Source organism: Meleagris gallopavo, chromosome 3 (genome assembly GCF_000146605.3).
Source record: "Meleagris gallopavo isolate NT-WF06-2002-E0010 breed Aviagen turkey brand Nicholas breeding stock chromosome 3, Turkey_5.1, whole genome shotgun sequence".
Taxonomy (NCBI): domain Eukaryota; kingdom Metazoa; phylum Chordata; class Aves; order Galliformes; family Phasianidae; genus Meleagris; species Meleagris gallopavo.
In genome coordinates this window covers 66,413,905-66,429,837 of record NC_015013.2, presented here as the reverse complement: position 1 = coordinate 66,429,837, position 15,933 = coordinate 66,413,905, and the positions used below count along the sequence as shown (strand labels likewise).

The 15,933-nt window shown below is 41.4% G+C and overlaps 1 protein-coding gene across 1 annotated transcript; it reads right to left on the bottom strand.

Moving 5' to 3' along the window:
- Window positions 1-771: 771 nt before the first annotated feature.
- CHMP4C (charged multivesicular body protein 4C) lies at window positions 772-15,927 on the bottom strand. Its single transcript, XM_003205144.3, has 5 exons — window positions 15,705-15,927; window positions 8,645-8,822; window positions 7,607-7,721; window positions 5,241-5,349; window positions 772-2,862 (listed from the first exon to the last, which is right to left on the bottom strand). Exons 1-5 carry the CDS (start codon window positions 15,898-15,900, stop codon window positions 2,798-2,800), a joined length of 663 nt encoding a protein of 220 aa, XP_003205192.2. The 5' UTR covers window positions 15,901-15,927; the 3' UTR covers window positions 772-2,797.
- Window positions 15,928-15,933: the final 6 nt, after the last annotated feature.

Here is a 15,933-nt window from a genome sequence, read left to right as displayed (position 1 = left end):
AGGAAGCTCATTCAGTTAAGTACATTTTTTTTCTGGCAGAGCTTCCGAGGCACTGAGAGCTGAAGTTTTAACCCCTAACACGTGAGGTGATGATCTCTGCCCTGCATATTCAGCTGTTCCTTTAGAAAGTTTCTATCTCAGCCATAGGGAGCCCATTAATAACAATCCACTTAACCAGTGCATCTGTACGTGGTCTTCTTTGTGTTTTGTTTTTTTTCCCTGTGTATTTGTTATAGGGGAAATGGCTGAGCCAAAGGCAGCATTTCTTGCAGCACTTACTCACTGTAGCTGTTGTAGCAATGCCAGTGAGGAAGGGCAGCCGGTGAACTCTGAGCTACACGAGGTATTCCCGCACACCTGAGTTAGGGTACCCGAGCTGCTCCGGAGCACAGCACGGCAGAGAGCCCCGCTTTCCGAGCAGGGCCTCCCGGCAGCCCGCCGCTACGAGCGGAAGGAATGACGGCGCTGAGCCCGGCCTGCAGCCCGCCGCCTCCGGGCGCTGTGCGCAGAGCTCCGCCTGCAGGCCCTAACGCTCACTGCAGGCGACATTCTCCTCAGGCCGCGTTGCTTTATTTGTCTTCACCGCTCTTCCCCCCATTTTCTTTTTATACCTTTGAGGATTTATTGAATTCTAACCCGGTGCTGAAAGACCGATACATCAAAAAATGTTCCCAGAAATCCTCACAGTCGCTAAATAGAGTACCGTGTCCTGATGGCAGCGTAAGAAGCACAGGTAAGCTTTTCCTCACCAGGAAAACAATACACAGCACAATCATGGCACCAAAATATTTATTTACAAGACATGTATATATTAACTCTTCTTTTTCTTAATCAATATTTTTGTCAAGCTATCTGGGTTTAGAATTGTCCATGCCTGTTAAGAAAACAACCTTAAAATAATTAACCAGAGTCCGCTATGGTACACCATCTGCTTCCACAGTCCTCTGGTAAAACATGTTCAAGGTAATAGAGAGTGTATTTACAGTAACACAGTGACACTATTCACTCTTGCCTGCTTGTGTGCTAAACAGCATCTCACACACCGTAGAGCCAGCTGTCCCAAGTGAAGCACAGGGCTGTGCTGGCACGGCCTGCATTCAGACACCCCAGATGTGTCCACAAGCCTTTCAGGGTCATGAATCAGCACCCACCAGCACTTTCTGTACCCAAGGCAGAGACTTGCTGCTCTAGTGGTTGGTGACCCTGCACACAGCAGAGGGTTGAAACTAGATGATCATTGTGGTCCTTTTCAACCCAGGCCGTTCTGTGATTCTATGAGTTCTGCTTTCAGATGGATGCAAACCACAAAGATAATGAAGTACTGAAAAACTGAAATTTTAAAGATGTTAGTAATCTTGGGTTTCATTCGAAGAACACAATTTGTAAGGTTCTGAGCACACCAGAATGCCACTTCCAGAAACACACATTAGCTTGTGCCTAACTAAAAATACCACAGTGCGGAGCCTACTGTAGGCTATTAAAGCAAATCACAGGCAAAAAAGCCCACAGGGTGACGGGTCAGTCTCCTGTTGCTATGGATCTACAGAAAGCAAGCCTCCCACTATTCTCCAAGTGGTTCAATCATCACAAAATTACATCAATTTGAAAAGAAGAAACAAACATCAGTGTGACTCTGCTTCCACTTCCCTAGAAGCTCCACAGTGTTTTACTATTTCCTTGTAAATTATAGCGAGTTCCTACCATGGAGCTTCAGTCTGATTAAATACAGTTTCTTTGTACAAGCCAGCATATTTAATTTGTATTGTATTTTAACAGTGATGTCTCTGTATATGTAGTGGGTTAGCACTCAGTGGCATCTGTTCCTTACACTAAAAATAACATGTCAACTTTACAAGTAGTTTAGATCAGCAGAAAGGATTAAAAAGTCATTTTGAATATCACGCACTGATATTGCTGCCATTCAGGAACTGAATAAAAATTATTTTGAAATTGTAGAATTTCAACTTGTAAGGATGGGTATTTTCAACCAAAGGAAAGACTCATCCCAGAAAGCCACGGAGGAAGGAAGGATGTCAGGAGGGCTAAGTCTCTTCTGGCTTTTTTAAAGGATCGGTGTTTAGCAGGGAGCTACACAATCTTGGACACTGTTACTTTCCCCACTCATAGGGGAGCTGCCATTTAGCTGAGTCGGAAATAGTTTAAAACACAATTCAAGTTGACCATACAGATGTGCCCAGAATAGTCTTGCTGTCACTTGCCACACTTCAAACAAACGAACAAAACAGTGAATAGACTATTAAAAGATCTACAGAAGAGTCTTCTCTTAATATCTAGAACACCACAAGGTGCTCCAGGCAGTGTGGGAAGTCTCCATTCCCAAATGAGTAGCTACTAGCTCTCGGGATCAAAGGAACTCACTGGTCCTGTGTATAAAGCCGTTTGCTAACAGCCTGAACCACACGACTCCCTAGGATGGGGCTTCCATTTTTTATCTTTTTCATTGCAGTAATGCATCCAGCTGTGTGTGTGCACAGGTGAGGCATTGAGGTCTCGCAGAACAGCAGGATATAACCTAATAAAAACTGATACTAAAAACAAAACATCTCTGGCCCAGCCTGGAATAAATGTTGACTTTGGAGACTTTGGCAATTATTGTTTTCTGTCTGCTTGGTTTCAAACTCATTTTGTAATATGGAAATCACACTATTCTTAGCAAGATTCACCATTTTTTTAAAAGTGTATGAAATACAACCATACTAAATTGGTAAGTTTATAACAGTGTTATAGCTCTTTACATCTGTACTCTAACATTCCTTGTTGGGAAAAGACTGTGCTCTTAGGAAGCCCAGGCTGCCAGCTGCTTCATGTCATCTTCATCCTCCACTCTCTTCCTGGTTGAAACTGCACAGAGAGAGAGATTAACAATGATTATTAACTAACAATAGCGATCAGAAACAATTTAATTTGTGAACATCAGGCCTTGCATAGTGCTTTGTAGTTTTAAGATCTTGGGTCACTTTACTGAGAAGCAAGGTAAACGTAGGTAACAGTGATGAAGCTGATGGCCTTGGCTCTGTACAACACTGCTTAGCAGCAGCTACAGACATTGGCGTGTTATCAACACTGTTTTTCTCCAATCCAAAACACTGCATCATACCAGACACTGAAGAAAACAATGCCACCCCCGCTGAAACTGACACAGATACGACTGATGTGTCACACTATTAGCTCACTATAACCCCACTGTTAGCAATACAGGTCTCATTTACCTCCTACTGAAAGTTTCCTACAGAAAACACACTTAACCCCAAAAAGCTCTTACAGTGAGTGAGCAAGCACTGCAACACTACCTGTTTTCTCTCCTCCACTTGAGCAGAAATAAATGACCTGTCCCTGGCTGGCTGTGCTACCTTTCCAAATACTGTTGAAGGGTTCTGCATGCACATGTCATGCACGTGTCCCTGACAGTGTTCAGGAGGTGTCTGGATGAGATGCTATAAGATATGGTTTAGTAGCTTGTGGTAGAAATGGTGATGGCAGGACAGCTGGAGTAGATGATCTTGTAGGTCCTTTCTAACCTTGTGATTCTATGATTCTGCATCCAGCTTCCAAATGGTATCACTACATTTTAATGGGAGTTATCATCTATTGAAAGGGAGAAAAAAAATTCCGAAACACGCTTTGATCTGTGGCTACTTGGTTAACTGCTCTGCTCACAGCAGCAGTGAGCTCAGGTCCTACACTCACTTTCTCACTTTTTTTTTTAAAGCCCAAATCTCCCATTCTGTTTTCACACTGCTTGAATTATAACCTCATACAAATAGCCTTCATTCAGCGACCTGCAAACTGCATGCTCTACTGCCCACGTTCAGCCTAGGCTCTCCCCAGCTCCATGCTGTGTGTGCGTCAGGATTTGCATTACTGGGTGTGCACCAGCCCTGTGTGTTTGTTTTAGTGCAGCCAGTCAGCTCCTGCCTTACTGCTGGGAGCTACCATCACAGAAGAGATCCCAAGTACCAATTCTAAAGAGTCAAGCTGGGAGAGGGACACAGAAGTCCAACAGGTCAAGTTCCTACTCTGCAGGTTTACTGTTCAGCAGGGGAAGGCCATAGCTCCACCCCACTTCCTCTACCACTAACATCATACAAGTCCAACCAGAAGCACTATAGAACCATTAATTGCTTTGTTCTTATTTCTTTGTAAAAGTAAGCATCCATTACAAAATAGATTAGCCAGTTTTGCAAAAGCAACTAATTTTTCCCAAAGCAGTCATTTAGAAAGATGAAGTAGCAACTCTGGGATAATGAGAATCACATGGAGACGGTGTGGGTTCAAATAAAACTGTCAGCTGGCACAGCTGGATCTGGAAAAGGATATACGAACAAGCCAGAAATGCCAAGACTACAATCTGCACTGAGTTTGCCTAAATCCATTTTTTTTTCTAGCTGTTCCTCCATTTACATAAAGAGATGAGACCACAGTTCCAGCTGGAACGTTTTCAATTGCTTCTCAGGGATTTAAGTGTCACTTGCCAAAACACACACACGAGTCTTCAGAATGAGCTGACCTAGGTACCCCATTCTACAGCACACAGCTTGTGTCATGAATGCTATTCTTGCCACTGAGTATCTATTCTCTTCTTACTAGCACCAATACACAGCAAGTCTTACAACTCCTAGAGAACTGGGACACAGTGAAAGATACAGTTAACAGCTGTCTGTCCCAAGCTTAATTCAAAACAAACACAGCGTAACTACAGAAAAACAAGACTACTGCTTAACGTTCCAGAGAGAGAAACCAAAGGAATGACAATGTTTCTTTCCATTTGCATGCCTTGCTACCTCTTGCATTTCTAATTACAATATCAGTGGCAAATACCAAACCACTAACCTGAAAAACTCAATTTTCGTGATGCAAACATTTTGTATCTAGGTCAGACTCCAATTAAAAAAGACTGATAATTTAATTGCATAAGAAAAAATAAATCTTCCCATTCTCTGGTGATTTCACTATATTTCAGCAGGAGATGCACCAGGATATGTGAAAGGTCAAGTTCCCTGAATTTGCCTCTTCAAATCTATAGAGATTTTGATCCTAAACGCTCTCACAAATCAAACTAGAATTCCTTTTTCTAATAAACTATGCAAAACCAAGTAAGGAATTTACAATGCTTTAGAAAACAAAGCAGAATTAAATATATATCTGTGATTTTCTCTCACTCTTTGACACACAGCATGGCTTAATCATGAGAAACCTAAAATGGCAAGCAAGCAGTTTACCAGGGCGAGAAGGTAGCGATGTGGATGGAACACTTGGCAGTCTGACATCTCGCATTCTCTTGTTCATTTCTTCTTGCTCCAGTTCTTCTAATTCTGCCATCAACTCATCCTAAATTCAAGGAAAACGTTAACAAATTCATTGTCCTGACAGTGATCTCAGACAAGGGCACTTGTAACCACCATATAGCAAAGTATTACTGAAATAACAGTTTATGCTTGATAAAGGAAGACTATCAAGTAGTGTACTGCAAGGATCATTTTCATAACTGTGACCAATAACAATAAGCTTTCACTGAAAGTTGAAATAAGGACGATGGAAGTTAGAAACAGGTCAAAGGATAAAACTAGAAACAAAAATGCCAGTGTACTACTCGTGACAAAAAGGCAAACAGAAAGAAAAAAAGTCCAAATGCCTTCATCAGATTTGTTCCAAATCTACAGACTGCACAGTTCAAACAGATTCCAATTTTAATGTGCATCTTTTCACATTTTAAAAACCAAACAGTTTCCACTGGTTATGAGGCAGACTGTCATTAATGGTTGTGCTTCCACCCTTTTACGCTAAGCCCAGGATTATGTGATTTCAAAACAGCAGAACAACAGAGAGTTGTTCTCCTGGGTCTTGTTACTCACTTTCAAGGCTCACAACACCTTTGGGCTTTTAGCTGCAGAAGTTAATTTGGGCAGAGAGTCTCACCTACAAGCATAATATTAAAAATAAAAAGGCTTCATGCTTTTTAAAAAGCTGAAGATTTATTTCTTGGATTCTACTCAGGTATGGTAGGACCTTGTTTTGCATTCTTCCTCATACATACAGTGTCGTGCCAGGGAGAAATAACCCTTATGTTTACGTGTCTATTTTGAGCAGCACAAATTACATGTTTCGGTGGTATGCATGTGAAGAGGAAATCCAAGTGCGTGGTCCAAATGTCCTTCAAATGAAAAGAAAAAATGAAATCTCCTCCTCCAACATAAATTCTCCGAAAACCTAGTGATTAAGCCACTGATTCTAGCACTCTTAAGCTGAAGTAGTGTGCAAACCAGATTTCCCAATGACTGAACAAGTACTGTAAATATTAGGCTCCTATGCAAAAGCAGGTGCTGCTACAATGATGCCTCACATGACTGACAGTGGCTTATTTTCCCAAAACAGGAAACACTCATTAATTTAGACCAGCATCTCTTAGGAAGTTTTGGGTCAATCTGCACTACATCTAATGAGTCTAGACCCCTGAAAATTAAGCACTGATGAAAACTGAGTGATCCTGTACAGCTACATGGAATGGCAGTGTTTTTCCAGTTGACTGGAGCCCAGTTTACGTCAGTCAAATCCCATTCCTTACACCTATATTAATGGTTTAGATTCAAAGTGGAAAAACAGAAAAGAAGATAATAGAGAGGAAAAAAAAATACAAAGAATCACTACCATTTTCAAAAACTCATGGAAAAAATAACTGAATGAAAAGGCAAAAAGAAATTAAGTAAGCAAATATGTTATAGCATATGTATTTTTCTCTGCTGCCCATTTGGGTATGTAGGAATTAATTAATTAACTGGAAGGGCAGGAGTTGCTTGATTCTTTAAGAGATTATTCAAATGATTCCTAGCGCTTGGCTATCTTAACACAAAGTAGTACAATTAGTTTGATTTTGTATTTTAACAGCACGTCCCACAGACTGCACAAAGTACACTCGACCCTCCAGCAGTAAGGTCCTCCTCACACACACCAGTCAAATCCAACCATTGGATGAAAGCTATTGCAACAAAGTTTCAGAAGTTTCAGTTTCCTGAAAGGCGCCTAGGAGGAGAGCTCTAGAGGAGAACTTTCACTGCTTGCAACAGGAGTTACTTCTACATTCTTTACTACTGTAGAAAATCCAGAAAATAATGGCAGGACCAGCATCTCTGAGAACCAAAACAATGCAATACCTTAAAATATGACCCATGTATGCAAAAATTGGGAACAGTAGCCTGTTCATGGTGCAGTGAAAGCAAAACGCACTTTGTTAAATGGATGCCTGTTTGGAGCAGAACAAATTATACCTTTCAGTATCCATTTAGAGCAATACAAATTACATGCTTTAGCATGCTTTAGTGACCCTTCTGTGGTGCAACTGAAAATGCTACAATTGAAAATAACAACTACGGCTCTAGGTTTGAAACTTTCTTTTTCATAATCTATATTTTTATTATTTCTGTGTTTCTTATTTTGGTAAAGATCTAAGTAAACATAAGATGTCATAGATAGGATAAGTTAAGAGCCACGAAACTTCATGTCCTCACCTTTTGAGAAATAAACCACTGTACCACAAAACAACTACGGAGTGATTTTACAGCCAAAACTCAGTTCTTAGTAAAATACTGACCTCATCAAACTCATCGCCAAAAGCAGCTCTGTTTGAGATAGCTTCTGAAATTTCCTGAGCAACATCTTGCTGTTCAGTGATATCTTGCATCAAGTCATCGATTTTGTTCAAGTCCCTGCAACATAACGGAGAGCAGTTTTTAGAGATACGTTATTCAAATTGTGCAGAAGGGACTCAGAAACATCTAAAGAGACCTCATTTTACTTCTATTTAGGCAGAAGAACTCATGTGGAGTAATTTCCCCTACTTAAACCTTACTGTTTCCTGGCAAGTTTTAGTGTGTTTTACTCAGTCCAATTCCTTCCACTGTGGCATAACAACAGAAGTCATTCTGCAGCAGCCTGTGCTTCCCCTCTCTCTGCTTCTCATACATCCATCAGTCAACAGCTACAATCACTGGGTAGAGCACATCTCCTTCCTGAGGTCAGCATCTTTAGAGATGGATCTTTTTTGATGTTAAGCATTCACCAGAACTGGGGGAAGCTTAGAAGGACCGCACTTAAAAATTTCCCCTTATTGTTAACTTCATTATTGTTTCGGTTCCTGTTTACTTTTGCCAGAACAACCTTTCTGATATAACTCTTTATTCAGGCAGGAAAACACCTCATGAAACAATATAGGCCATATAAAAGTATTACACACACAAAAAGAAAAAAAACCTCTATCTTTTATTCAAGCCTAACCAGTACTTTGAATCATACAGTCCAGCTTTGAGTTTGAGGAAGAGCATCCACTCAGTTGAAGAAACCCGGGTTTATTGTGGAAAACTTGAGGGCAGCAGCAGGTCTCTGCTGCCAAGGCATGTTTACTAAAAAAAAAAAAAGTGCCACCTGGATCTCTTTAGTTAGCTGGACTTCCTCTTAAACTTGCTGCTAAGAAAAGATATTTTTCTGCCAAATATAACGCAACACCATTCCTGACATTAAATGCTTGAACCAAAATGAAGTCAAAAACTGAATGACGGGGTACAACAGACTGTAGATATCGTTTAAAAAGTTGTTACCAAGTTCCTTTTGAAAGCTAGTGGAAGTGACTTACATATTTTCATGCACTTTTTTCATAGCTTGTGCAGCGTAACCCATATTCTTGAGCACTTCTGTGTTCGTGTGCGAATTCTCCAGTGCCTCTCTCTGGAATTCAATGGTTGAGAGCGTCCCATCAATTTGACTCAGCTGCTTCTCATACCTCTTTTTTCTCTTCAGTGCTTGTAAAGCAGCTGGAATGCAGAGAGGCACAGTACATTGTGTATTTTCATAGCAAAACACAAGGACAAGCAGTTCAGTAACAGTCTGACCAGGAGAAGTCACAGTTCTCACCTTCCTACCTTACTAGCAGAGAGGAAAACTTTGACCACATCGGATCAGCAGCCTGTTTATCACCAACATGCTGTTGCATGAACATGCTGGGAAGCCTCTTTTAGGTTAAATCCTTTTAGAACAGGCAAGAGTAGCTTCTTCTTCCACTACAGAAGATCTTGAATTCCATTATGTGCATGTGGGGAAAATGGGGAAGATAGGGATGAAAAAGAAAAACATCAAAGAGAAATCAGAAAGTAGGAAATGAGAAAGAAAAGAAGAGATTGCAAAACCTAAGGAAAAATTAAGGAAGACAGAGCAAGAAGATCTGGCATAACGGCCACCTCTTCATCAATGCTGTTTTCAAAGTTTTGTCTCAGTAGCAAGAAGTGTCAAATGTAATGGCAAATCCAAATGACCTAACCTTAGGTCAGAGGGAGCATTCACACTTCTCTGGCTCTCAGTTGTATCTTTTGTTCCTTGTAGTCAGCAAGGAACATCCATTTAAAACTCAGAACTTGAAAATATATAGAAGATATAAGGCTTTTGTGGAGAAGACCACACTTAAATCCAGCACCTGATTACCTCTTTAAATCAGGGAGATTACTGTTCTGTAAGCAGCATACTTTGCCCAGAGTAAATCATTACCAGCATAAATGCACGTGACAAACAGAAGGAGAAAAGGGCTTTCACTCAGTTTCTGGGTGTGGAACACACAATCTTGCCACAAGCATTTCCTGACCACTATTCTTTCCAAACTCTGCATGTGCCAGGCAAAATAAAGCATACAAAAGAGACTGAGTTGTGACTTAAAGGGAGAGAGAGAGACTATTGCTTTTTCAAAGCCAGTTAATAGCTGTGTTTTTTTTCCTGTTATATTTAATTTTTTAATCATGTTCAGAGCCAGCAAGTAACTGCAGTCCCCAGTCAGTGGAAAAAAGCAATTACTGTTGGTGTTCTGTTTAAGTGATCACTCGTGTGAAAAACAATGAATCTAGACACTGGGGAATCCAGTTCTCCAAATAAAGCGAGAATACTCTAAAATATCTATTTACTGCTTTACTGACAAGTGCTTGAATCAACACGGTCAAAATTGCCATCATTAGCTGCACAAGGACAAGCATTCACACAGACTCTGAAATACAGTGTCTTTGGAATCTACAGTAAAGTGTATGAGGACAGCAAACCACAATCAAAATAGATTAACTCAGTATTTAAATTCAGCATTTACCCAGCTTCTGGGACACATTCTGAAGCTTTGCAGTCCCGAGCATGAATATAGGCTGGGCAACAAGTGGACTGAAAGCAGCCCTGCAAAGGAGGATATGGGGGTGTTGGTGGATGAAAAACTGAACAAGAGCCAGCAGAGTGTGCCTGCAGCTCAGAAATTCAACTGCTTTCTGGGCTACATCAGAAGAGGGGTGGCCAGCAGGGGGAGGGAAGCATCGTCCCCCTCTACTCTGTCCTTGTGAGGCCCCACCTGCAGTAGTGCGTTCAGGTCAGGGGCACCCATTCTAAAAAGGAGATGGAGCTTTTGGAGAGAGTCCAGAGGAGGCCACAAGGATGATCAGAGGGCTGGAGCACCTCTCCTATGAAGACAGACTGAGAGAGTTGGGAGCTTTCAGTCTGGAGAAGAAAAGGCTTCAGAGAGACCTTAGAGTGGCTTTTCAGTGACTTACAGAGCAAAGGTCTTGTTAGCAAATCAATTCATACTCTTTTCTTATCAACCCAGGTGTAACATATTCCCACACCAGACTACATGATCTTTTCACTTATATTAAATGAATGCCCTTAATTGCAGCGTTCTGTAATTACAGCCCCTACAGATAAAATATGAGAATTTCATTGTTACTTGAAATCTGTTTTTTCTGTTTTACAGATTGTAATTAAATTTACTTTTAAGTGATTTTCCTCTCCACACACAAGCATTTTGAAATCTGAGTACCAATTCTTGCAAGCACAATATTTAAATGCTTCACAGAAATGCTACTGCATAAAAAAAACTGAAACATAATTTCTATTAATAAAAAAATAAAAATAAAAAACGGAGGAGAACATCAACTTACTTTACTGAAGCTCTAAGAATGACACTGAAAGAGAGCGTTGCCCATTTCCAAGATTTCAGAAAAGGAAAGACAGCCAGGTAGATTGAGTCTAAGTAGGGGCAGAGTCTGAGGAAGCAAGCGTAATACCAGTTTAACAAGGAAGAGGTGGAGGTCTTCACCAGGATAAAAAGAAAGCAGTCTCAGGTGCTCTGTTTTGCTCCAGTGAAGCAGATTCAACTCCTGCATTTCATAATGGAGTGGTTAGCAATTCCTTCTAGTTTACCAGTCGTGTTGTGCTCTACTTCAAGTCCACCAAGCAGGACACAGCTTAGCAGGATTAGGAAACACTGTTTTTAATTTGAGTTTTTATTCTATTTTCCAGTTCAGTGATTGGAACAGCAATAGACCATTACATCAGTGTAGGTGTGCATATTGAAGAACTACTGTTATTTACACACGGACGTTTTTCCAGCATCACTGCTGATACTTCAGTAAGAAAGAAGAAATGACCAAAATTGGCCATTTCTGGCAACAGTAATAGTAATTTTGACCACACTGAATATCCAGGTTTCTAAAGGAAAGAACACAAACAGTAGCACAGTCGTGGTACTTTCATCACAGTCTCATGATAGATCAGAATTCAAAATTATCACTTGCTTTCTCATTTTATCTACAAGCCCTCCACCAATTTCTATCATCATTATCTATCTATCTATCTATCTATCTATCAGTACAGGAATTGGTAATCTCATATTCTGAAGTAAAATTAAGAACATCATGTAATAAGCTCTAAAATTCCCAGGAGAAAACTGGTTATGTCTTCAGAAGACATAACACCACTGTGAAAACACTGGATCTCATTCTTGACGAAGGTTCTCAACAACTCCATGTCCCATAAGGGACTGATGGTTTACAGAATCTGAGCTCAAACTAGGAACACCGAGATGAAATGCTGCTGAGGCCATAAAAATCTCACCACTTTAAGATTATTATCAGCACTCTTAATCTTTAAAACCCTTTGAGCAAAGCCACATACACTTACAACCGAGGCAATAATTCGGTAACATTAAGGCACTTGACTCATTATAATCACTCCAGCTTACAGCAAGATACTTTGAATGTGACCAAAAAGAGCAGAGAATAATGGCTCTAAGTCGCAAAACAAAGACACGCTTAAAGGTTTCCTCCTCTCTTCCTGCCACAAACCTTCAGTCCCTACCTGTCACACACCCTGTCACACACTGCAGGGATGATGGCCCAGCCCCTGCTAGCATGCAACTGTCACGCTGCTCTTCAGTTTCAACAGCATTCTGGCTACAAGAAGCTCATTGGAAAGGAATGCTACATGGTATGGCTACACGAACCTTGCCCAAATGTACCACACAAGGTACTTAGCAGCATCCACTCATATAAGCCTACCTGTTATTCCAACCTTCTTCACAGGTTTTGTTCTCAGTAGTATTATATGGCTCTCTAGGTTAAGCTTTATTCCTATTCTGGATATAGAGAGGAAAATAAATAAATAAATAAAAAGAGATATGGCTTCTTTCTGTGTACTTCTAACTCACTTCTTTTCACTTATCCATATGTTAGGATCTGTGGTAAACTTCAGGCTGAAACAAAGTTATTTTCACAGGCACTGACACGCTTCAGAAAAGCCTCTTCCTTCTAAGTGGACTTCTCAGGCAGCAAAACAGAAATAAAAGACTTGCATGTCTGTGGAGGTATGAGGTAGGAGAGGTGAAGGAAGATTCAGAGGCATAGGGATTATTGTTAGAGCAAACAAGCAGTAACAGTAAGGCAGCTTTTGAAGAACAGAACACAAACGCTTCCCAGGACTACCCTGGGGGGACATTTTCTTGTACTTTGTGCTTATTCATACATTCAGCATTGCTGATAAACTTGCTTTAAACAAATAAATAAAGAGTCCTGGTCATCATTCCATCACTCAGTTAACAGTGGAGGCAGTAGCCCTCCACATGCTAAAAGAATACCCAGTATGAAGGTGGGAAGTTTCAGGTGAAAAAGCTTCTCTGTAGTGAGCTGTATTGGATCCTAACCCACAGTCATAAAGAAACTGGGTGTTGTCATTGCTAACCCGGACATGATGAGCCAAAGAAGCACAAAGAAAACACAATGTCTTGCATCTCTAAGCACTACCCCAATTTCTCAACTCGAGCCTCATCAATTCTGACACTTGGGATCACTTTCTGTCCTTTAAATTTTCCTGCATGGCCTTCAGAATATTGAAGATGAAGGGTCAGTGTGCTGCTGGAGTTTGCAGCTGTGCAATGATTGAAACATCAAAAGATAATCTAGAAAATAAAGCAAGAGATATAAAAAAAAAATACCTGAGTTATGCTCTAATATGATGAGACATTTGAAGGCAATGCAAATTGTACAAATAAATACTGCTCATCATGACATAACCTCTCCAAGGGGAATTCCAGCACACACTGTTGTTCAGAAAACCCTGTGATAGTCCAGCTACAGTAAAATGTTACCATTAGGTAATATGGCAAATGTATCACCCACAAAGCACAGCTAATTTCAAATTCAATACAGAGATGCAGACTTCACGAAGGAGATGCCAAATATATTTAGCTAACACTTCAGATCTGTTTACATAGCTAACATGCTACAGCTTTAAGGCAAATTAAATCTTCTGATGTCATATGAACCCATCCAAGACTCAGACTCATCTGAACTCATGAAAAATTGCTGGCCCCTGAATATGATCTCACTTGTGTCAGTAAAACTGACTCACACTCATAAGCCTAAAAATCAAATGAGATCATACTAACTTGGAGCACTGTCCATACCTGGATAAATCCTGCTTCATCCCAGACACTCCTGTTTTAAGTTCCACAGACTCCTCCACAGGCACAATTATGAAAAGAACACATCAAGCTACCCACCAGCTCCTTTTGCAATATTTGCTTTAACAAGGCATTGTAGATTCCAACTTTTATTCTCTCTTTCACACTCTGTGTTTACACAGCATACAGGCGCAGTCTAGCACAGATTTCCTGTGCAACATAGCACAGGGAGCAGTTAGTGTTGTTATACATTAATGAACTGTGACAAAAACTAGCACAAACGTCACATCAAAAGAGAGATATTCTTGGGGCATTAAGCTTACTCAGGCTGTCAAATTCAATTGTTGTGGCACAGCGAGGTGAGTTTCTCTCATTTCTCATGACTGCAGTTTCACCACCTCTTTTTGGCTTTAGAGCCATTTTTTACATTAAAAAAATATTTCTCTGTACTTCTTACCCTACTTTCTCATTACTGACCTTAACCGTGGGTTACTGAGCAAACAACAAGAAAGATCAAAGGGAGTTATTTTTGACCACGATCAGTTCAACAATCCAGTTTGCAACAAGACTTCACATACACCTGCATAGATAAAACCAGAAGGATTGCAACTGAGTGCAGCAGAGGAAACAAACACCTGGGAGAGAAGCTTCATGAGCCGAATGCCACATGTGTTAAGCATAAGGCAATGGGTTGACTAACAGCCGGAACCTACATAAACCAGTCAGGCTGCAGAAGCAGATCCACCTTCTCCCAGTAGTGAGTAACTGCTGCCTCTGCACCATTCTCTCCTTCACAGGTGCCCAAGCTCTTCCGCAGCTGTGGAGCCAGAGAAACTTAACCTAGCCTGGGCGAAAACAATCTAGCTGAAAAACTAAGACATTTTATAGCTGCTTTCTGGAACACACCTTCAGGAAGCTCTGACAACAAAAGGATGGGAGTAGTGTGAGGCAGGACTGAGGCAGGAAACTGCAGTAATGCCAGCTTAAAGGGCAGGCTTGGCACGAAGTTCTATAGCAACATGTCTAGGTCTTGGTAGGAATTGCTACAGGCATAGGAATGAGTCTTTCCTTGTGTCAGCCCCACTGCTCTTGCACAGTGACCTAGCCCTGGGAGCTATCTGGTCACTGCGTCCTACAGTGTGACTTTGCAGCCAGATTCCCTCCCTGAATAGCCAGCGCCTGCACAAAAGGCCCAGGGAGATGCTCCAGTTGAAGGCAGGGAAGTCTGTAAGAACTCTCTCCGATATCTGGAACGTGACAACCCTCAACGTGACATCCTTGAGAGCTCACGTGCCACAGACAGACAGACTCAGTAGCTGGGCTGGCTTTGGTCCCTTAAAATCGGACCAGTTCCTACTGATGTTTTCTAATCCTAACTAAATACTTCCTGCTAACTATTAAGTGCTAAAGTATTACAAATACATTAAGGGGATAATCAAAACACTCCTCACAAGCTCTAAATTATATGGCATTAACTTTTTAAATTATCCAGCAACAGAAGGAGCAGGTGAAAGAACTACTCTTTCGTTATAGTGTGAATCTTTGATTCAGAACATTTTGCCTCTGTTTGGAAGCATTTAAGAAAAAATAAGTCTAGGAATAGACAATCAGGAATCCAGGCAACTTAAAGAAGTAATTATCTCATTTTTCAAAGGTCTGTGTGTCCCTGTGGTTCCAACCATTTGCTTCCCAGAAACGACAGCACTGATGTAGGCAGGATCCTGACCTTATTTATTACCATCCACTGGTCTACAGGCACAAAACTAGTTAAGAATAAAGTATCCTCTTATCAGTCCGCCATAATGACTCCACAATGCACCACACACAAATGGATACCAAAGCCACCGCAGCGGCCAACTGCAGGAATCTGGCCATTTAAAGACACACAACCCACTCAGGTCGCCACTGAAAGGTTCTCCCGGGCGGACACGGGGCTCACCTCGCCTGTTTTTAGTGCCGTGCTGCCGGGCCAGCGCCAGCTCCCGCTCAATCCTGGTCTCCAGATACTCCTGCTTCTTGCTGAGCATCTCCTCCGTCTCCCTCAGCCGGGCCAAGGCCTCCTGCGGCGAAGGCCCCCCACGGCCCTTAGAGGCCGCGGAGCCGCCCCCCTTGAAGAACTTAGAGATCTTGCTCATCGCGGCGTCGGAAGGCTCTGCCCGGGCCGGGCC

Bases quoted from the DNA above. Each gene is read 5' to 3' on its own strand.
- CHMP4C (XM_003205144.3), bottom strand. From the start codon at position 15,900: ATGAGCAAGATCTCTAAGTTCTTCAAGGGGGGCGGCTCCGCGGCCTCT. The intron at 8,823-15,704 runs GTGAGCCCCGTG...TCTGCATTCCAG, and splicing joins CGGCACTAAAAACAGGCGAG to CTGCTTTACAAGCACTGAAG. The intron at 7,722-8,644 runs GTAAGTCACTTC...GTTATGTTGCAG, and splicing joins AAAAAAGTGCATGAAAATAT to GGACTTGAACAAAATCGATG.